Raw genomic sequence first — 23,093 nt, 5'->3', positions numbered from 1 at the left:
AGTATAATTAATTATTTTTCCAATATAGCAATTAAAGGACATTTTGAATTCAAGGTTGGTAGATCAAGCTCAACAAGATATTCGTTGAAATGCAATGATGATAGGTGTGGGTGGTGTGTGCGTGCTTTCAGAGTTAAAGATTCAACACTATTCAAGATAGTAAAGATTGAGAAAAATCATGACTGTTCAGTTAACACCATGAAAGCTGATCAAAGGCATGCAACTTCAAAGTTGATTAGTGGTTACATTATAGACAATCTTCGAGACCCAATGTTTGAAGTTACACCAGCCTTTGTCATGGCAGAAATGCAAAAATTGCATGGACTAGACATTGGTTAACACAAGGCGTGGCGTGCTATTCGGCGTGCTTCAACTTTAATAAGAGGAACTCCTGAAGAGAATTATGAATTATTGTCTTCATACTTGTATATGATGAAAAGTAAAAATCCGGGAACATACACTAACATAAAGATAGACGACAACAATAGGTAAACAATCAAAAATAGTTTATTAGTCTGTTTTATAAACTTTAGGACATGGTGTCCTTAACTTGGATATGTGCAATAAAAATGTTAAGGACATGATGTCCTTAACTTTGATGTGTGCATTGTAAAAGTTAAGGACAAGCTGTCCTTAATTTTGATGTGTGCAGTGAAAATTTGAAGGACAAGCTGTCCTTAACTTTGATGTGTGCAGTGAAAATGTTAAGGACATGGTGTCCTTAACTTTGATGCGTGCAGTGAAAATGTTAAGGACATGGTGTCCTTAATTTCGATGTGTGCAGTGAAAAAGCTAAGGACATGGTGTCCTTAAATTGGATGTGTGCAATAAAAATGTTAACGACATGGTGTCCTTAACTTTGATGTGTGCAGTAAAAATATTAAGGATATGGTGTCTTTAACTTGGATGTGTGCAGTGAAAAAGTTAAGGACATGGTGTCCTTAACTTTGATGTGTGCATTGTAAAAGTTAAGGACATGGTGTCCTTAACTTTGATGTGTGCAGTAAAAATATTAAGGACATGGTGTCCTTAACTTAGATGTGTGCAGTGAAAAAGTTAAGGACATGGTGTCCTTAACTTTGATGTGTGCATTATAAAAGTTAAGAACATGATGTCCTTAACTTTGATGTGTGCATTGTAAAAGTTAAGGACATGGTGTCCTTAACTTTGATGTGTGCAGTGAAAAAGTTAAGGACATGGTGTCCTTAACTTTGATGCGTGCATTGTAAAAGTTAAGGACATGGTGTCCTTAACTTTGATGTGTGCAGTGAAAATATTAAGGACATGGTATCCTTAACTTAGATGTGTGCAGTGAAAAAGTTAAGGACATGGTATCCTTAACTTTGATGTGTGCATTATAAAAGTTAAGGACATGGTGTCCTTAACTTTGATGTGTGCAGTGAAAATTTTAAGGACATGGTGTCCTTAACTTGGATGTGTGCAGTGAAAAAGTTAAGGACATGGTGTCCTTAACTTTGATGTGTGCATTATAAAATTAAGGACATGGTGTCCTTAACTTTGATGTGTGCATTGTAAAAGTTAAGGACATGGTGTCCTTAACTTTGATGTGTGCAGTGAAAAAGTTAAGGACATGGTGTCCTTAAGTTTGATGCATATATTGTAAAAGTTAAGGACAAGTTGTCCTTAACTTGGATGTGTGCATTGTAAAAGTTAAGGACATGGTGTCCTTAACTTTGATGTGTGCATTGTAAAGGTTAAGGACAAGTTGTCCTTAACTTTGATGTGTGCAGTAAAAATGTTAAGGACATGGTGTCCTTAACTTGGATGTGTGTAGTGAAAAACTTAAGGACATGGTGTCCTTAAATTTGATGTGTGCATTGTAAAAGTTAAGGACATGGTGTCCTTAACTTTGATGTGTGCAGTGAAAATGTTAAGGACATAGTGTCCTTAACTTTGATGTGTGCAGTGAAAATGTTAAGGACATGGTGTCCTTAACTTTGATGTGTGCATTCTAAAAGTTAAGGACAAGTTGTCCTTAAATTTGATGTGTGCACTGAAAATGTTAAGGACATTGTGTCCTTAACTTTGATATGTGCAGTGAAAATATTAAGGACATGGTGTCCTTAACTTTGATGTGTGCATTGTAAAAGTTAAGGACAAATTGTCCTTAACTTTGATGTGTGCAGTGAAAATATTAAGGACAAGATGTCCTTAACTTTGATGTGTGCAATGTAAATGTTAAAGATTTGGTGTCCTGTATTTTTAACATTCTGTTAAACTGTATTTTCAAGTTTCTTTATATGTTTTATGCATATGGATCATCAATAGTTGGTTGGAATCATTGTAGACCAGTGATTGTTGTTGATGAAACTTTTTTAAAGTCAAAATATCGTGGTATTTTAATGATTTCAGTTTCAAATGATGCAAATAACCAAATATTTCCACTAGCCTTTGGAATTGTAGAATCTGAAAATAACAATTCCTATGAGTGGTACTTTAGTGAGCTTCGCAATTTAATTGGAAGCCGTGACAATTTATTTTTTTATCGGACATGCATCAATCTATTGCACATGGCATTGCAAAGGTATATCCTGAAAGCCACCATGGAATTTGTATCTATCATTTGGAGCAGAACCTAAAGCGAAGGAAAGTGAAAAGTGAGGTCATAAAAATTTTTCAAAGTGCTGCAAGAGTATACAGGCGCAAAGAATTTGATATATACATGTCAGATATAGCAAAAGCTGATAAGAAGACTTTTGACTACTTGATGGAAGAACCACCGGAAAGGTGGGCACGTTCTTGTAGTCCACGACGAAGATATGACATGCTCACAACAAACATAGTTGAGTCAATGAATTCTGTGCTATTAGAAGCAAGGGAGTTGCCTATATTAAGAATGATGGATTTCATCCAAGTGAAGCTACAACGTTGGTTTTATGAAAGAAGATATGAAGCAGAAGGAACTTTTTATGACGTTTCTTGTTGGGTAGAAGAGGAATTGAAAAAAAAGATAGATTTAGCTTTTTACTTTAAATGTAAGTATTATGTTCTTACTCTAGCTTATTAATTTAATGATAATTTAACATAATATACTAACTTATAGTTTTTCAACTTTGAAGGTCTTCCCTGTTGATTCATGGCGTTCTAGAGTTGAGGAAGAAGGAATTACTTTCTTGGTGGACTTAAACAAAAGAACATGTGATTATTTTCAGTTTCAATTTGATGAATTACCATGTATACATGCAATTGCAGCTATCGAGAAGAGAAACTTCAAGAAGTCCAATTTCTGCTTGGACTGGTACTTAAAGGAATCTTGGCTGAAAACATATGAAAGACAAATACATCCTATAGGACATACAGATTCTTGGATTGTACCAGAGAGTGTTAAGTCACAAATTATTAAACCTTCAGATTTCAAAGTCCTGCCAGGTAGAAGGCAGAAGAAAAGGCATATTCCAGCTACCGAATCATCAAAAATAACATTCAAATGTGGTCGTTGCAGAAGACTTGGTCATAATAGAACATCTTGTATATATTATCCGGCAGTCCATCCATTTTCAAGGAAGCATAGAGAATAATAGATATATTCACTTATGTTTATCTACTCTTTTAAGTTTTTACTATAAATTGGATTTATTTAGATTGTTTTTATTTGAGCAAGTAAACATTAGGAGATGGTTATATAAAAGATGTTCTGGATTTTCAAAGTTTCTTTGCGCTTACGTGCTCTTTGTTTCTTTTTCTTTTTCTGGGAGTTCAATTTACCTTTGTCGGACCAATTATTATTTATGGGATTTTATTCTTGCCGTAAGTAAACAAAAAAGTCCTTTTCTTTATATAATTTGACGCTTGCAGCTTGCTACATCTTTATTTTTAAAATGAGATTGGTACAAGTAAAACTTAAGAACATAATCTTTTACAAGTCCTGAAAATTTCAAGTATGAATCTAATATTAAGGACATAAATTTCTAAAATGTCCTTAACTTCTGAAAATCTCAGATTATTATCTAGATTTTCAGAAGTTCAGGACATTTCAGAAAAATATGTTCTGAATATTATTTTCATCCTTCAACAAATCAGGACGTTTATGAACATAATGTCCTGAAGTTCTACAACAATCAATGTATCTTTTGCTATATCTCTACAGATTTAATAAAAAACTAGCAATTTAAAATGGACAAATCAGTAGTTATAAAACTTGACATCTGCAGCTTGCTAAACACAGCTTGCTACATCTTATATTTAAAATGAGATTGGTACAAGTAGACTTCAGGACATAATTTTTTAAAACGTCCTGAACATTTGAAGTATGAATCTAATATATAGGACATAAATTTCTAAAATATCCTTAACTTCTGGAAATCTCAGTTTATTGTCTATATTCTAGAAGTTTAGCACATTTAAAAAAATATGTCTTGAATATTATTTTTATCCTTCAACAAATAAGGATGTAGTTAACAGATTATGAAGTTCTACAACAATCAATGTGTGTTGCTTTGAATTTCTAAAAACTTCAAGATAATTTAATCAAAGATTGGCCCTTTAAAACTGTAAAAAAATGGACAAATCAATATTTAACAGAAAGAAAGAAATTAATAACACGATGCCTTCATATTACTGCTGAAAATATAATTTAGCATAGCTGTGACCAAAAAATTATGCTATGCAAACAAAATAAAGTGCCTTGTGACAATTTACAGGATATTTCAGAATTCATATGGATTCTTTACAGTAATTTTATACCATTCCACTACAACTGACTTTCTTTACAACTACACTACAGCTCATTTGGGCAAGAAGTTTCATTTTCACTATCATAATCGTCACTGAGATTTTCTGGTGGTGTATCATAACCAAAATTTCTTTTCCACTCTCCATGTGCCCAAAGATTTGCTGCAAGTTCTTTTTTGAAGTTTGATATGTCCTCAGGTTGGAATTTCTCCACATCCTTTCCCATCATCAACAACTCCACATACTTGATTAGGAATGCACCACAATCAGTGCTAAGAAAAATATGGAGTCAATTAAACAATATCTTTAATAAAATAAATCTAAAGTACATATAAATTATATAGCAAATGACAACACGTACGATCCAGTTTGGTGTGGTAATCTTTGCCACTGCATATCAAATTTGTTGAATACATTTCCAAAAGACTTGTAATTTTTCTCAAATTGTAAGAACTTTAGCAAGTGGGGGATCATGCGTGCATACATTTCAATGTGTTTCATTCCTTACTCATATGGCTCACTATATATGGAATCGTACACATCAATATTTCTCTCATTCAAGTCCAATACCCCCAAAAGAAAATGTGCCACAATTCTTTACATCATTATATTCTGAAGGAAGCCGATATGAAAAAAAGATTTTGTTAATCTCTGTCCAAGCAATTCCACATCTACGATTGTCACCCCACACATATGGTGTGAGAACCAACTGATTATCATCACACCAAAACAAATCTGATGCATCTTCATTGAAATCCTTATACACAATTATCATATAGTTATCAAAAAGTATATTTGTAGTTGTGCAACGAAAATGATGGGCGCAAGGGTGGTAGCATTCCTTCTTTCTCAAATAATACATGGCAATGTCAATATGCTTCATAAAAAGGTAAAAAAAGAAAAAAAAATCCATCAGTCATAAATAATTAAAAAAATAATAAATTAAGAAGAAAGAAAATAAATGCCTTGTGAATTATCAAACTTTATTATCAAGTACAAAGCTACTATCTGCAAGCTCAAGGAAGAACATTTTGCTAATGATTTTTTGATGGTACAATTTATATGGTTTCTTTCTCACACCATTATCCTAAGCATATATATCAGTTTGTCCCCAGAAAATTTTGAAAATATCAAAGTTAGAAAGTTTATAAGTTAGTCCTCAATTCCTAATTAAGGACACTTGGTCCTGAACTTACAGTAACAAGGTCATAAGTTTAGGACACTTGGTCCTGAAGTTAGAGTTGCAAATTCAAAATTTAAGGACAGGTAGTCCTTAACTTACAGTTACAAGTTCAAAAGTTAAGGATACTTGGTCCTGAACTTAGACTTACAAGCTCATAAATTAAAGTCCTGAACTTAGAGTAACAAGCTCCTAAGTTAAGGATAATTGATCCTGAACTTATAGTGGAAGTACAAAAATTAAGGACACTTGGTCTTGAAGTTAGAGTTGCAAATACAAAAATTAAGGACAGGATGTCCTTAACTTATAGTTACCAGTTCAAAAGTTAAGGACACTTGGTCCTGAACTTAGACTTACAAGCTCATAAATTAAAGTCCTGAACTTAGAGTAACAAGCTCATAAGTTAAGGAAAATTGATCCTGAACTTATAGTGGAAGTGCAAAAATTAAGGATACTTGGTCCTGAAGTTAGAGTTGCAAATTCAAAAATTAAGGACAGGTAGTCCTTAACTTACAGTTACAAGTTCAAAAGTTAAGGATACTTGGTCCTGAACTTAGACTTACAAGCTCATAAATTAAAGTCCTGAACTTAGAGTAACAAGCTCATAAGTTAAGGACAATTGGTCCTGAACTTAGAGTGGAAGTTCAAAAATTAAGGACACTTGGTCATGAAGTTAGAGTTGCAAATTCAAAAATTAAGGACATGTAGTCCTTAACTTACAGTTACAAGTAAAAAAATTGAGGACACTTAGTCCTGAACTTAGACTTACAATCTCAAAAGTTAAGGACACTTAGTCCTTAACTTAGAGTTACAAGCTCAAAAACTTAGGACATTTAGTCATGAAGTTAGAGTTGGAAGCTCAATACACTTAGTCCTAAATTTAAAATTACAAGTTCAAGACACAAATGTAAGCAATTAAGAAATAATGAATACATTTAGGGACTTACACTTTTTTGCGACCTTTCCTTTTCTCCTTGCCCAACCACCTAATGAATTTCTTCAATAAGTTTTCATCATCGTTGGCATAATAAAAAATACATGTACGAGTATATTTTAATTTTATCCAGCCTGTATACTTGGGAGTATTTTCATTGTGCGCCATCGATGTTCCTCTTTTTCTTTTCTGTTCAAAAGGAGATTTCAATTGCCACCTAAGCTTCTTATTCCTTTTCCCTCGACCAAGCTCTTCTTCAACATTTCCTTCAACCTCTATAGACAAACCCTCATCAATGCTCATTTGTGTAGTCGGAGGAGTAAGAGTAAGAATAGTAAATGATGGACCATCAAAACCAATACTATCTCTCTTCCTTTACCTAGTATATTGGTTAACGACTTCATTTTTGTTTTGCTCTGCAAGCAACACTACATATACATTAGTTTGCTGCAAGTCATCAATTCTATGAATTGTCAAATAAAGAGACAAAAACTAAGGACATAATCTTTGAAATATCCTGACAATTTGAATTATGAATACAATATTAAGGACACAATCAATACATGTGTTGGCCACGCTGCCTTCTTGTATTTCTTTAACAGACAATGGTGCTGACATATTGCTTGCATTTTCTTTATCTTGCAATTGTTCTCCATGTTATTCGATTGCAAGTTCACAAGATTCTGTAAAATATTTATAGGAGATAACACAATTAGTACTTGTTACTAATCTTTGATTAAAACAAACATGTATAAGATGAAAAAAAAACTCCGTCTAACCTTTTGCAACTGTCAAGATCATGCCAGTTAAATCATTATCTTGATTAGCATTTTTTTGGCTTCCAATATTGTCTGTAAGAGAGAGAGGTGTAGAGATATCATACGTTCCTTCTATACATTTGCAAACAATCTCACTTATGCTTGTTCCTTGGGTATTTTCTATGTCTTGAGATTGTCCTTCACTTCTCTCTTTTGAAATTTCATCATCTTGATAGTCCACTCCATCTTGTGTAGTCGGAGGAGTAGGTGTAAGAATAACAAATGATGGACCATCAAAAGCAATACTATCTCTCTTCCTTTTCCTAGTATATTGGTTAACGACTTCATTTTTATTTTGCTCTGCAAGCAATACTACATATACATTAGTTTGCTGCAAGTCATTAATTCTATGACAATTTATCAAATGAAGAGACAAAAACTAAGGACATAATTTTTGAAATGTCCTGACAATTTGAATTATGAATACAATATTAAGGACACAATCAATACCTGCGTTGGCCACGTTGCCTTCTTGTATTTATTTAACAGATAACGGAGCTGACATATTGATTACATTTTCTTTATCTTGCAACTGTTTTCCATGTTCTTCGATTGCAAGTTCACAAGATTCTGCAAAATATTTACAAGAGCTAACACAATTAGTACTTGTTACTAATATTTGATTAAAACAAACATGTATAAGATGGAAAAAAACTCCGTCTAACCTTTTGCAACTGTCAAGATCATGCCAGTTAAATCATTATCTTGATTAGCATTTGTTTGGCTTCCAATATTGTATGTAAGAGAGAGAGAGAGAGAGAGAGAGAGAGAGAGAGAGAGAGAGAGAGAGAGAGAGAGAGAGAGAGAGAGAGGTGTGTAGATATCATATGTTCCTTCTATACATTTGCAAACAATCTCACTTATGCTTGTTCCTTGGGTATTTTCTATGTCTTGAGATTGTCCTCCACTTCTCTCTTTTGAAATTTCATCATCTTGATAGTCCAGTCCATCTTCTTTCCTTGCAGCTTCAAAAGATTCTGTAACATTTACAATTAATACTTGTTACTAATAGTTTACTAAAACTAACATTCAACATGTCATGAAAATTTCATCTAACCTTGATTGGCATCATTTTGATTTCCAAATTTCTCTTTAAGTGAGAGAGGTGTAGATAGATCATATATTTCTTCAACACATTTGCATACAATCTCACTTGTCCCAATGGATTTTCTAAATCCTGATATTGCACTCCAGATCTACAAATTATTTCTGTTACACTTGTCTCTTTTGGATTTTCCTAGTCTTGACATTCCATTCCATCTTGAACTTGCACTCCATCAAAAGATTCTACACACATTTGTAATCACAAAAAAGTTTATATGTATTACGCTATTGAATATAAATTTCAATGATAACAAATTCAAAAACTGTATCTAATCTTTTCCAATTTCGATGCCAATATCAGTTTCATCTTCTAGATGCGCATCTCTATAATCGCTTTCATAATGGTCTTCTACATGCACATCTATATCATCACATTGATCATCAACTCCATCTTTGCTAATTAGAACACTAGGTTCTCTCTCTATGGTCCTTTCATGAGGTTTGTCAAGAAGCTTCAATAAAGTATCAATCTTTGATCCTAGGGTTTTCTTTAAAGCTTGTGAGATAGTATTTAAAATAAGAATCAGAATGTTAGCTGCTTATAAGTTACGGACATTGGTCCTTAACATAGAGGTACAAGCTCACAAATTAAGGACAAGTGTTCCTTAACTTAGAGTTACAAGAACAGAAATTAAGGACATGTAGTCCTGAACTTAGAGTTACAAGTTAAAAAGTTAAGGACAGGTAGTCCTAAACTTCAAGTTACAAGCTCACAAATTAAGGACACTTGGTCTTTAACTTAGAGTTACAAGCACAGAAATTAAGGACAGTTAGTCCTGAACTTAGAGTTCCAAGTTCAAAAAATAAGGACATGTAGTCCTGAACTTAGAGTTACAAGTTAAAACGTTAAGGACATGTAGTCATGAACTTAGAGTTATAAGTTAAAAAGTTAAGGATAAATAGTTCTAAACTTCAAGTTACAAGCACAGAAATTAAGGACAGGTAGACCTGAACTTAGAGTTACAAGTTAAAAAAATAAGGACATGTAGTCCTGAACTTAGAGTTACAAGTTATAAAGTTAAGGACATGTAGTCCTGAACTTAAAGTTACAAGTTAAAAAGTTAAGGACAGGTAGTCCTGAACTTAGAGTTACAAGTTAAAAAGTTAAGGACATGTAGTCCTGAACTTAGAGCTACAAGTTAAAAAGTTAAGGACATGTAGTCCTGAACTTAGAGTTACAAGTTAAAAAGTTAAGGACAGGTAGTCCTAAACTTCAAGTTTCAAGCTCACAAAATAAGGACACTTGGTCCTTAACTTAGAGTTACAAGCAGAGAAATTAAGGACATGTAGTCCTGAACTTAGAGTTACAAGTTAAAAAGTTAAGGACATGTAGTCCTAAACTTCAAGTTACAAGCTCATAAATTAAGGACACTTGGTCCTTAACTTAGAGTTACAAGCACAAAAATTAAGGACATGTAGTCCTTAACTTAGAGTTTCAAGTTCAAAAAATAAGGACATGTAGTCCTGAACTTAGAGTTACAAGTTAAAAAGTCAAGGAGATGTAGTCGTGAACTTAGAGTTACAAGTTCAAAAGTTAAGAATAGGAAGTCCTAAACTGAGAGTTACAAGCTCAAAAATTAAGGACATGGTGTCCTTAGCTTAGAGTTACAAGCACAGAAATTAAGGATATTACCTTGATGTCATTTTGAATCCTTTTTCTGATAAAGCTATTTTTTGATGTATTCTAGTACATTCTACCTCCATATCCTTTTTGAACTTCTCCGATAATCTCTGAATCAAAAATCATAAAAACAAAAAAGTCTCTTAAGCAAAAATAAGCAAATAAAAAACTAATGGTATTCAAAGACAGAAAACCTACGTTAACAATTTCCTTAAGCAAGACTTCATCAAATTGTGTTGAAGGCATTGAACTTTGATCTTGAGACAATGGCACATGCACACTAGTAGGCTCCACATCTACTTCAGAAGAAAGAAATGATACCATCTCGAGCAACTGATACAACTATTATATAAGAAAAAAACGTAAGTATTCAGAACTAAAACACATAAACAAAAAAATAGCTAGTAATCCTGTTAACTTACTTTTTCATTATGGAAGTACTTTTTACATAGGGTGTCATAATGTGGAGATTTCATATCTGAATAACATAGCATCCGAGAGAACCCACATTCTCTGAAGTTCACAAATTGTTTTTCCTAAAAAATTGGGAATACTTCCATAATCCAAACACAGAAGGCGAAAGGGAAGCCAAGTATAGTATAATTGTCCTTCTCTTTATCTTTATCTTTATCTTTCTCTTTCTCATTCTCATTCTCATTGTCTGAAGTATTTTGTTTGGGCTTCAAGAAGATCTTCAATGATTTTAGTAACTTTTCATAATAAAGAGAACCCCAATTGAAAGAAAAGCAGAGTTTATCGTCATCTACGATTTTCATTACCCGCTCAGACACATTCCGATTCTTGCGCTTCCCCATCAACACAAATTCAACAAAATAAATTATTGCCAACTTCACCGCATCATCATGGCTGCCTACAAATGATGCAGTTGTACCATATGGGTAACTAGTAATAAAATGTCACAAATCGCCTAATTCGATTATATCCTTTCCAGGGAAGTAGACTTTCGAAAGCCTATTCTCTCTTTCACGTAAAACTTTGAAGTCCACTGAAGAAGAACATTTCAACCCAGTAGTTATCTGGAACGCTTCACGTGTAAACTTCACTTCATGATCAAAAACCTTGAATATCATTGAATGCGAGTCATTGCTAACAATTTCTGAAAGCAACACACAATGAATAAGTCTACCACATAACTTCACACCTTGTAATCGGAAAAAGTTTTCGAAAACACCACCCCTCAACTTCTTCCATTGCGTGTTCGACAAGAAACTTTTTATTGTTTCCTTATACTGAAAATCTCATTTCCAATAGCTCATCGAATTACGCCAATCATCAAACTCGAAAACACGATCTCCTTCCATTAGCACACTACAAAGAAGGAAATAGAACGTAAACATTAGGATTATTTTTCTGAAATGTCCTTAATATTTAAACTACAAAACTAAAATCCAGGACCTAGGTAGATGCATCTTTAATAGAAGAACAGTAAACTAAAATTAGCTTATAAATTCTTAGGACTATTTTTCTGAAATGTCCTTAATAAACTAAAATCCAGGACCTAAGTAGATGCATCTTTAATAGAAGAACAATAAACTAAAATTAGCTTACAAATTCTTAGGACTATTTTTCTCAAATGTCCTTAATATTTAAACTAAAAAACTAAAATCCAGAACCTAATTAGATACATCTTTAATAGAAGCACAATTAACTAAATTTAGCTTACAAATTCTTAGGACTATTTTTTTAAAATGTCCTTAATATTTAAACTAAAAAACCAAAATCCAGGACCTAATTAGATGCATCTTTAATAGAAGCACAATTAACTAAAATTAACTTACAAATTCGTTGGACTATTTTTCTGAAATGTCCTTAATATTTAAACTAAAAAACTAAAATCCAGGACCTAATTAGATGTATCTTTAATAGAAGCACAGTTAATTAAAATTCCTAAATACAGTTAGCTTACAAATTTTTAGGACTATTTTTCTGAAATGTCTTTACATAATCAATATATTGATTGAACCACAAACACATTTCAATACCAAAAGGTTCTCAATAACTTTCTCACAAAAAATTACACCTTATTCCTTAGCGAATCAAGTTATAATCATTATTTTGGACATTTCACACATACTTGATGACAAACACAGCATTGATCACGATTAGAGATATACAAAAAGAAAAATGCATAAAAGCAAAATCAAAAATATACCAGTACGCTGGTTCGCTGCAGAGAAGATGACAAAGGAGAAGAGATTAAGTTGGACAAAGTATACGCATAGAATTGTTGTGGGCTAGGCAGGAACGATATTGAGAGAGCGAAATTTTGCTTATGAAATTTTGGCTCTGAACTTCGATCGAGAGAAGAGAGTTGCATGCAGGAACAATATTGAGGGAGCGAAATTTTGCCTATGAAATTTTGGCTCTGAACTTAAATGAGAGAAGCGTATAAAGGAAGGGTTTGGGAATAAAAGAAATAGAAGAAATGGTAAAAATGTCTTTTCATATTAATTTTAATAGAGTAGTGGCTATTTTTGCTCAACATTAGAATTGGTGGATAAAAAATAAACACCACCTTATTTAGTGGCTACCACACGCTTTTTTTTTTACTCTTAATGGCCTTTGTGAAACAAAAATTTTGATGGTCCATTTTTCGAACAGCCCAACAAATACACAAAAAGGAATTTTACAGAAATGTCCCAAAAAAATTCTAACTTACGGACCTCTAACCATTAATTAATTAGACTTACCCAAACTAGCCAAGTACATATAAAAATTGAAAAACCCAAAGAAATAAGGTTATTTCTCTCCAAGAATCACACACAAAGATCTCCTTCCATATTTTTAAGCGTGATTAACAACATTAAATGCAAGACGGGAAGAAAATTTCATGAATGAGGTAGCAAATAAGGTGATGAATGTATATATATATATATATATATATATATATAAAAAAAAAAGATTTCAAAAATCTAATTAAAAAAAAAGACTTTTCAATGGGTATTGTTGAGATTCATTGAAAACATATAGATGAGTCAATATACAAAACTTGAGTAAGATTGGAGTGATTTGGACTGAATTGGTATCAAAATTCGTAGTTAAAATTGAGTTCAAAAAGTTCTTCTGCGACACATGTATCACGCAGGTCTACATGGATATATATGTGATACTAATTTGGTACAAATATGATACACATATTATTTTTGTCATGTTCATCTTCTACTTCAAAATTTTAATTCAAACCACATCAAAACTCCACCACATTATTCCAAAACTGAGATTAAAACTCCTTAAGATGTACGCAATCTATTCTAATAACACCCACTGAGAAAAAGCAATAATTTGAATTTTTTTTTAGGTTACAAATAACTAATTAGCTAATATTAGTAATATTTCATGAATTGACCAATTTTTGTAATAATCTACTTATAAATGGACATTAGCTGTTATTTTACCTATACAAAATGGTGAATTTTATAATTTAGTTTAGAGAAAGAAAAAAAAAGGTAGTTTAGGAGAAAGAGCCACTTATAATTGGCGGTTAATATTTGAATCGAAACCCTTCAGGAATCGTTGCAAGCAGTAAATCCTAGTAACTCCCCTCAACTCCTATATAAACTTTCGGAAACCACTCAACCGTCATTTCATTTGGTCGGTTTCTTTGAGAATAGTCGAATAGAAGTTCCCGCTTGGAGAAAATTGAATTCAACTTCTTCTTAATTCTTGTGAGATCATTATCATTAAATGGCGTCCCTTGCTTCCCGCTTGCAGCACTCTGTGACTCCCAATGCTCTTAGATCCTATGTCGCAGAGTTTCTCTCCACTTTCCTTTTCGTCTTTGCCGCTGCCGGCGCTGCCATGTCTACCAGTGAGTTCTTCTTTCTCTTATTTTATGCAAAAACATATATAATGATCATCAAGCAATGTCACTTAGTAAAATATTGTGCAATTGTCTCTTAGTCTACTGACTTACCAGAATTTTTCACAATCATAATTCATATTAGTGTATATAATATGGCATTTCTACTTGTTAAGGTGAAATGTGGTTTGAGTTGTGTAACTTATATATGATGGGATGATGACAGGGAAAATGACACCTGATGCGACATCAGATCCATCTAGCCTAGTGGCAGTTGCAGTTGCAAATGCATTTGCATTGTCCGTGGCTGTGTATATATCAGCCAATATCTCGGGCGGCCACGTGAATCCGGCTGTCACGTTTGGAATGGCTATAGGAGGCCATATAAGTATTCCCATGTCCATATTCTACTGGATTTCTCAGATGCTTGGTTCTGTCATGGCTTGCCTTGTTCTAAAATGCACTAACCAGGTTAGTTTTCAGATCAATTCAATTTCAAGAAATTTCCCTGCTTGTGTTCTTTTCATCCTTTTACCCCATTACAAATTAAAGTGTTTATGGTCGCGTGCAATTCTCACCGGTAACTTAGTTTTTGGAATCAAGTATTAAATGATTGCAAATGGCTTTCCCTTTAGTTGTGTTACCAATCTTAGTTACTAGCAACACTAAGTTTTATAGAGTTGATGGCTCAAATGGTCACTCAACTTTAGGTAATTGGTCATCAAAATCATATAAGTTTCTTTTGTCTTTCAAAAATCACTCAACTTTACCTAGTCCACTTAAATGGTCATATTTGTCGGATCTCAACAGAAAGTACTAAATCTGGTAAGAATGACCGTTTTAGTGAACTAGGTAAAGTTGAGTGAACTTTGAAAGACAAACTAAAGTTATATGACTTCGATGTCCAACTTCCCAAAGTTGAGTGATCATCACAGCCATCAACTCTAAGTTCTACCAACATACTACTAGAATAGTCGTGTGCAATTCTCACCCATGAATTAGTTTTTGGAGTCGAGTAGTATATGATTGCAAGAGACTTTCCCTTGTGTTGCAAATAGTAATTACTAGCAACAGTAAGTTCTAGCAAGTAACAACATACTAGAATGGCCTTGTCTATTCTTCTCTAATTGCTGATTAAGTTACACATTGATTTTCTCTTTTATAATCATTGCAGCAAGTTCAGACACATGGAATTCCTCACGACATGACTGGTTTTGGAGGAGCAGTGCTCGAAGGTGTAATGACATTTGGTTTAGTGTACACAGTTTATGCAGCTGCTGATCCTAGACGTTGCGTCCACGGAGCAATTGGGCCATTGGCAATTGGGCTCATTGTGGGAGCAAACGTCATGGCTTCAGGCCCATTTACTGGGGGATCAATGAACCCTGCTTACTCATTTGGATCTGCTGTTGTCAAAGGGAGCTTCGGCAATCAAGCAGTGTACTGGGTTGGACCTTTCATTGGTGCAGCCATAGCAGGAATTCTATATGATAATGTGGTTTTTCCTCCACAAGCGACTGAGTCTTTGAGGGGAATAGGTGGTGGGATTGCTGTTTAAGTGCTGCAGTTTTTAGTTGCTCTTTGTTGTATTTTACTTCAACGTAGTCTGCATAACAGAATGATGTGTTGCCTTCTCTGTTGTAGAACTACAAGTGCTTAATCATAGTCTAGTTAGTAACTTTATTTTATTTTACTGGTACTAGCAAGAATGGATAGATATTGATGTCTAGTTACTAACTTTACTATAAGACCGTTTTCTTTTTCTATCTTCTCATTGATTCAATTTTTCAAATTGAACTGCCATAGCAATTTTGCTATATAAAAATTGACATTGCAACATCTTATTCATAGACAGATAAAGCTCGATTATCATTTATCCCTGCTCGATAAACATGGCCATCTATCCTTTTTCAGGCCATTAAAGTGATCAAATAGTCTCTGACTTCTGCAATTCCTAAACATGGTTTTCGAAACGAAAGAGATAAGCTAGAATTGAGCATTTACTTGTGTTAATAAAACCGATCTAAATTACATTATTTGCATTGTTGACTTTTTAAAATTTTCATTAGTAAGAAATTATTGGCAATCCACATATTATTAATATCAAATAATATTATTAGCCTACGACCTACATATATCCTACGCCTTATTAGTCCTTGATAAGTGAAATTTATGCTTTTATAGAAGCTAGTATGTATGTAGTATGACAAATAGTAAAAATAGAAAAAATAACATTTCCCCCAAAAATACCAAGTACATAGAATAATTTCTCGAAAGAAGTTTCAATATCCTCCTCTTCGAGCTTCCTTTCACAATTGACAGCCTACGTCGGCAATGGCGCCTAAACTCCTTGCTCTATCCTCCTTATCTTCCATTTCTCCATTCCGTCTCCCTAATTGCCACATTTCAACTCCTAATTGTACACCTAGCAAGCTTAACATCTTCAAATTCCACACTCCTAAACCCAACCTTATCCTCTGCAAATCCACAGAATCACAGGCTGTCTCAGAATCCGAACCCGAGGGATATGGAGCTGCCGCTCCGACCCGAGGCGACATTTACCTTCAACGCCAACAGGCTGTGGCTGCATCTTCAACGGTGCTAGCCACCACTAAGAAGAAAAAGAAGAAGAAAGATAAAATCTTCAAAGTTTCCAACTTGGCTCCTTGCTGTTACGGTTGTGGAGCTCCGTTACACACCTCGGAAGTGGATGCCCCGGGTTATGTTGACCAGGAGACATATGATTTGGTATTATAACTTGGTTGAAATTTCCTAGTTTGTTTGCTAATGCATTCCACCTATTTAATCTTGGGACTTGGGAGTTTAATTTGGAGTTTAAGTTGTATGTGCTAACAATGTAAAAGATATTTACACAATGAGGTCATTTATAAGTTAATTACTGGTAAATTTCTATAACAAGCATTAATTGGTAACCTGGTATAAATAGGTAACTAAAATTTAGCGATAGAAAAAATCTTTATGCTATTGGTTTATATAACTAAAATCCTTAATTTGAAGTGTTACAGAACTAAATCATCCGGAAGATTTTAAGTTTATTAAGTATCATTTCACTAATTTATTAGATTGTTACTGTTGTTTCCCAGATATGGATTGTATGAGTTTACTGTTGATGGTTTCTAACTTACATTTTTCTGGTGGAATATAGAAAAAGAAGCATCACCAGCTTAGAAAAGTTCTTTGTGGACGATGTCGCCTACTGTCTCATGGGCACATGATTACTGCAGTAGGTGGAAATGGAGGTTATTCTGGAGGCAAGCAATTTGTTACTGCAGAAGAGCTTCGAGAAAAGCTGTCTCATTTACGCAATGAGAAAGCTTTGATTGTTAAATTGGTAACCACCCAAAAACTACTCGTTTATTTTCCCTATGAAGTCGTAATAAATTTGTTTGTAATTTCTTAATGATGTTGTAATCTGCGGTGCTGCCAGACTATTATCAATTTGAGTTCTTCAACCTGAATCATCTGTTTTAAAATGTAGTTTCAAATAATGTGTTGATTGAATATCTAACTATGTTTTTCTATATTCTGTTCAGACTTCAAGCAGTTGGCAGATAGAACTTATCCTGACTGCTTTATTTATATGTTCACTGTCTTACTTGAATGATTATACTGTTACTCAGCTTTGTCCTGCATTGAATTTGTGGACTATTTGGAATCTTAGATGAAGCTGACAGCCTTGAAACTAGGAAGTAATAGACGGATAATAACAATTTGAAGTAGCATATTTCGTGTAACAAAAATGGAGATTGTAGTTCACCATGAAAAATATTAATCTTTATCTAAGTCATACAAGTGAGTTTGTTGCAATGAAGTCGCTGATGGTAAAGGTTTCATCAATCAACAGTGTTAGAGAAATTAAGCTCTTATCTAATGGCTTGAAGAGTTACCATCCAACCTCGTGAAAGCTTGTATTTTAGTCTTAAGATTGATCGCACTGGTGTTGATTACATGTTGAAACCAAGAAATGTAGTTGTTGGCTCTCATTTTGTCTGTTCGTGTCATCGACTACTAAACGTTTGTTTATTTGTGTTTTTTTGCGTTCTATGTGCTTTCATGGATCATCACATGTAGGTTGATATTGTAGACTTCAATGGCAGTTTTCTGGCTCGTGTCCGAGATCTTGCCGGTGCAAATCCCATAATTTTGGTTATAACTAAGGTAATAATAGTAACTAAGTTATATGCAGTTTATGCTACCATTGTTTCTGCTAAAATGCTAACAATGTAGAAGCAATATTGACTAGGTGTAAATTCCAACTAACATTTGTCTCTCTATTTCACTTTCTTAAGGTGGATCTTCTTCCAAAAGAAACTGATCTTAATTGTGTTGGTGACTGGGTTGTGGAGGCCACAATGAAGAAGAAGCTTAAGTAAGTTTGAGGTGTATTATGTATCCTTTCTATATTAGATTTGTATGCCGGTACGTGCAATAGGAGTTATAGCTTCAGCTTGGGTTAGTTGGCGTGCTTTTGAGATTCCTAATTGTCAGTTAGTCATCTATAACCAGCATTGCTTTGCATCATCCTTTTGGAGATCATGTTCACTTGCAATACTTTGATTATCACCTTCATGTATTATTAACATTTAATTAGTGGTTCTAGTTAAGGTAAATGTCACGTCAGACTTCTACTCCCGAGAACAAAAGGATGAGATAAAAATCTAAAATAGCATGCTCCTTTTTGCAGTGTTCTGAGCGTTCATTTAACTAGTTCAAAGTCATTGGTTGGAATCGCTGGGGTGGTGTCAGAAATCCAAAAAGAAAAAAAGGTCAGTTTCTTCTCTATGAAGATGTAAGATTTCAATTTTCTATTCTGGATAAAACTGCCTTGGTTTTGTGCGTATCCCCCAAAAGAAAAACCACATATTTTCTGGAACTACTATATCATGGTTTATGCTAGTGCATTCATTACTAGATAAGCTGATAAATAAATAGACATTTCTCGTGATTCTGTTTGACGGGTCTCTTTAGACAGAGACTGGATAAAGTTAACTAGGAAAGAGGTTGTGTCTGAATATGTAGTAATAAAGACACCTATTGGAATCAAATCAATCTCCTTAAGTAAAAGATCAATCCATCTTTCTAGTAACTTGCATTAATGTCTTGTTAATTCTTTCTAATAAAATTAGATATCTTGTGATCATTATTCATTACTTGGAGAGTCAAATTCCAATTTGAATTAGTCTTTTCTTAGACAATACAGTATTTCTGGACGGTGCATCAAGCCTAATTGTTTGTTCTGTCAGCTTTTATGCGAACCTTTTCTTTTTTAGTTTGAAGGATCTATATTACTTTGTCAAGGAACTTTCTTCCTGCTTAAACAAACATACGATAGGCTTACTTTTAGCTTTTTCACGTCATTTTAGGGTTTACTAATGTTCTGTTGATATTTTCCTGCAGGGAAGGGATGTATACATTCTGGTTAGTGAGTTTACAAACCACTAGACTGAGATTTATCCAAAACTTGGAATGTGATGATTAGTCACATTTTCTTGTGTTGTGCTGGGTCTTTATGAATTCTTCAATTTAATTCTTAGTGGTTTGGAATCAACTTACGTAAATGTCAAGTGCTACTGAATTTTCAGGGCTCAGCAAACGTGGGAAAATCTGCATTCATCAATGCGCTGTTAAGTAAGTCTTTTATGAACTCCTGTATTCATCAGGCTGTCGTGTGCAATTTAATACATAGGTTTAGTTCTTTATAGTGTTTTTTTCTTCTTTGGGTCAACTGCAGTATCCAAGTTGCAATGCATAATCCCTTAGATTTGGTTGCTAGTGCTGTAATTTTCAGCTTTTTCTTATTTTTTCCTATGTCACTTTAAACAAGAGCAACTCCTAGTATTTGTGGTCCTAGAATGTATCTCGAGTTGGAAATGATGTTCTGCAGAATCACTAGAAAGATCCAATCAACTACTTTGCCTGCACAACATAACTTCATATGTGGATGTGCTTTTTCCATTACTTCCAACAGCATTCTTTTAGCTTATCAATTTCTTCTTATTTAATAGATTATTAATATGAACGTTTACCATGCAATGGTTGCTTCAATTTTCCAATGAAATCTTGCTTTGACCTGTATTAATGTGCTACCTACCTATATATGGCAAATTGGGAACTAGTAATTTTCAGTCTTCTCTTTTAAATGCATGCTGCTTCTTTAAACCTGCTCTTTCCAATGCTTTGATCTTTCTATTTTGTCTGCTATTAATATATCTTACTACGACTGTGTAATCAGATACAATGTCATATAATGATCCAGTTGCAGCCACTGCACGAAAATACAAACCAATACAATCAGCTGTTCCTGGAACTACACTGGGTCCAATCCCAATTGATGCTTTCCTTGGTGGTGGGGTAAGTGTGTCTCACTCTAGCAACTGATCATCCAACTCCTTTAAGTGAGAGTTTTTTATATGGTTTTTGAATTACTGGGTGAAATGGAAAGGTAAAAGTGTGGTTCTTGAATCTTAAAGAGGTAGAGATCCTATCGAACTCTTATTAAACTCGTGGGAAATTAATTTGTGATTAAAAATCCTCCCCCCCCCCCCCCCCCACAAAGCTCAAGTACTTAGTTCAACAGTGAAACTCTATTAGAATAGTATTAAAACTTCGACCAAAACTTCAGGCTGCTCATAACTTTTTTGAGTCTCAAACGAAGCCCAGGAAACCATACCTACACATGGCTGATGACAGGGATGACACAATCAGTTTTGAAATAATGATAAGGAGTAACAATAGATAAAGACATTACTCGAAGTCACCAAAGCTATTGTCCTTAATTTTTTGCTAAATGAATCCTAACTTTCTTCTCTTTTTATTTTTATTTTCAATGTTAAAAGATGAGTACTTCATAGATTGACGATTCTTCCAATGTGAGTGAAATTTTAACAGTTTCTATGCGCTTATTACAATATAGAAAGTGTATGATACTCCTGGAGTCCATCTTCATCATAGGCAAGCTGCAGTTATTCACGCAGAAGATCTCCCCACTCTTGCTCCTCAAAGTCGTCTCCGTGGTCAAGCTTTTCCAGTATGTTCTTTCTCCAACATTTGCTTTAGGAGATTTTTGTATCCAAACGTGATGCGAATTAAGTATTTTCCTCTCTTTTCTGGTTTTCTGATGTAACTAGAGTTCTGGGCTAAACTTGGAGTCACTGATAGCTGACCGAGGGAGATCAAGTGGCTTGAGTGGATTATCAATATTTTGGGGAGGCCTCGTGCGAATCGATGTTTTGAAGGTTTCTCATAAAGATCTTGTCTCTTTTGCATATATAAACAGTTCCATTCAGTAATTGTCAATTGACGGTCACTTTGATATTACTTCAGGTTCTCCCAGAGACTTGTTTGACATTCTATGGACCCAAGGCATTGCAACTTCATATGGTGCCTACTGAAGAAGCAGATGAGTTCTACCAAGTAATGCCAAACTCTTATATTTTATACCTACCTTTGACCTTTTCGGGATATTGACCGCAATGTAAAACAAAAAGAAAAGAGCACTGCACCAGCAAGTACAGAATAGAAAGCAGTATGGAAGTTCCTTTAATATATTTTCTTTTCAACGAAAAAAGTGTTGCATAAAGGAAAAGTGAGATAGAATTCAGGATTTCATATTCTTTTTGTTCCAAAATGAGACTTCAGTATCATTTGCCAGACCCTTGCTTACATTCATGATGATTTCATCATGAGCATTTAACTCAAAACCTTAAACAATAGGTAGAGTAGTCAATTATCTGTAAATCCCTTTAGAAAATTTTATACAACTGATATAGAACATGGTATATCACTACCCTTATTCTATATGTACTTTGCGTTTTGAACATCTCTCATTGTTGCAGAAAGAACTAGGAATTTTATTGACACCGCCGACAGGAAAAGAAAAGGCAGATGGCTGGATGGGACTTGAAACGAAGCGCCAGTTACAAATTAAATATGAGGATATTGAGAGGTGAGCACATTCATGTCTAACAAACTGTGGCACTATCTGGATGTCTAATATGCTTATTTTTTTGCTAATGCGTCTGTATAGACCTACCTGCGATGTGGCTATATCTGGTCTTGGATGGTTCTCTGTTATACCAGTTAACAAATCAGTCGGAACATCTGATCCGATTTCAGAAGTTACAGCTGGAGAGCTAACCTTTGCTGTCCATGTTCCGAAGCCAGTAGAGATTTTTGTTCGACCTCCTCTACCAGTTGGCAAAGCTGGAGGACAGTGGTATGACTACAGGGAGTTGACAGAGGAGGAATCAGAAGTTAGACCCAAATGGTTTTTCTGATTGTTACTACTCCAGTTTGAGTTTAATTTCTGTATATTGATGGGTCAGCTAGATGATAACTAAATTTAATTGTCCATAGAAAATTGGAGTGTAATCTGTAAAATAAAGCACGTTAGCTATGGCAACAAGTTATAAAACAGTGGTTAAATTGGAGGGTATATGGGGGAGAATATGGGTTGGATACCGGGTATAATTAAAATGAACATGGTAAAAAAAAATGGGGATAGGTCATTTTAATTCTGTGAAGCCACGTGGCAGTCCGTCCAATTGAAGGGTATATTTGAATGATAGTATAACTATAGGGTTTGAAATGATCAGATAGTGAAAGGGAGGTTATTTTTAAATTATTGTAAACTATTTTTAATCGTACAAAAGTATATATGGCCATTTTTCGTATAATTAAGAGTCATTTTGGACATAAGAAATTTTTTCCTTTTTTCCAAAAAAAATTTACTTTTTTTTCGAAATCAGCGTTTGTTCATAAAAATTTTAATTTTCACTTGAAAATGTATTTTGAAAATTTTCGAAAATTTAAAAAACTCCAAAAAATTATTTTTCAAAATTTTCACTCAAATCACTCACAAAACTTCAAAAACAATCCAAAATTATATTCATATCCAAACACAA

General features: G+C 33.9%; 3 protein-coding genes across 3 annotated transcripts; all 3 read left to right on the top strand.

The window, feature by feature from the left end:
- Positions 1-2,512: 2,512 nt before the first annotated feature.
- Positions 2,513-3,539, top strand: LOC104097307 (uncharacterized). Its single transcript, XM_070198632.1, has 2 exons — positions 2,513-2,947; positions 3,081-3,539. The coding sequence occupies exons 1-2, from the start codon at positions 2,513-2,515 to the stop codon at positions 3,537-3,539; spliced, it is 894 nt and encodes a 297-aa protein (XP_070054733.1).
- Positions 3,540-13,967: 10,428 nt separating this feature from the next.
- On the top strand, positions 13,968-15,935 carry LOC104094539 (probable aquaporin TIP5-1). Its single transcript, XM_009600492.4, has 3 exons — positions 13,968-14,178; positions 14,396-14,640; positions 15,344-15,935. The coding sequence occupies exons 1-3, from the start codon at positions 14,055-14,057 to the stop codon at positions 15,725-15,727; spliced, it is 753 nt and encodes a 250-aa protein (XP_009598787.1). The 5' UTR covers positions 13,968-14,054; the 3' UTR covers positions 15,728-15,935.
- A 275-nt stretch (positions 15,936-16,210) lies between these two features.
- Positions 16,211-22,624, top strand: LOC104094540 (putative nitric oxide synthase). Its single transcript, XM_009600493.4, has 13 exons — positions 16,211-16,917; positions 17,336-17,521; positions 18,262-18,348; positions 18,480-18,559; positions 18,875-18,956; positions 19,588-19,608; positions 19,773-19,818; positions 20,423-20,541; positions 21,104-21,217; positions 21,318-21,425; positions 21,514-21,603; positions 22,026-22,135; positions 22,217-22,624. Exons 1-13 carry the CDS (start codon positions 16,504-16,506, stop codon positions 22,464-22,466), a joined length of 1,707 nt encoding a protein of 568 aa, XP_009598788.1. The 5' UTR covers positions 16,211-16,503; the 3' UTR covers positions 22,467-22,624.
- The last annotated feature ends 469 nt before the right edge of the window (positions 22,625-23,093 follow it).

The sequence above is a fragment of the Nicotiana tomentosiformis genome, chromosome 3 (assembly GCF_000390325.3).
Source record: "Nicotiana tomentosiformis chromosome 3, ASM39032v3, whole genome shotgun sequence".
In the NCBI taxonomy this organism is placed as follows: Eukaryota; Viridiplantae; Streptophyta; class Magnoliopsida; order Solanales; family Solanaceae; genus Nicotiana; species Nicotiana tomentosiformis.
Note: the sequence above shows the minus strand (reverse complement) of the source record. Positions and strands in the feature narration are given on the sequence as shown.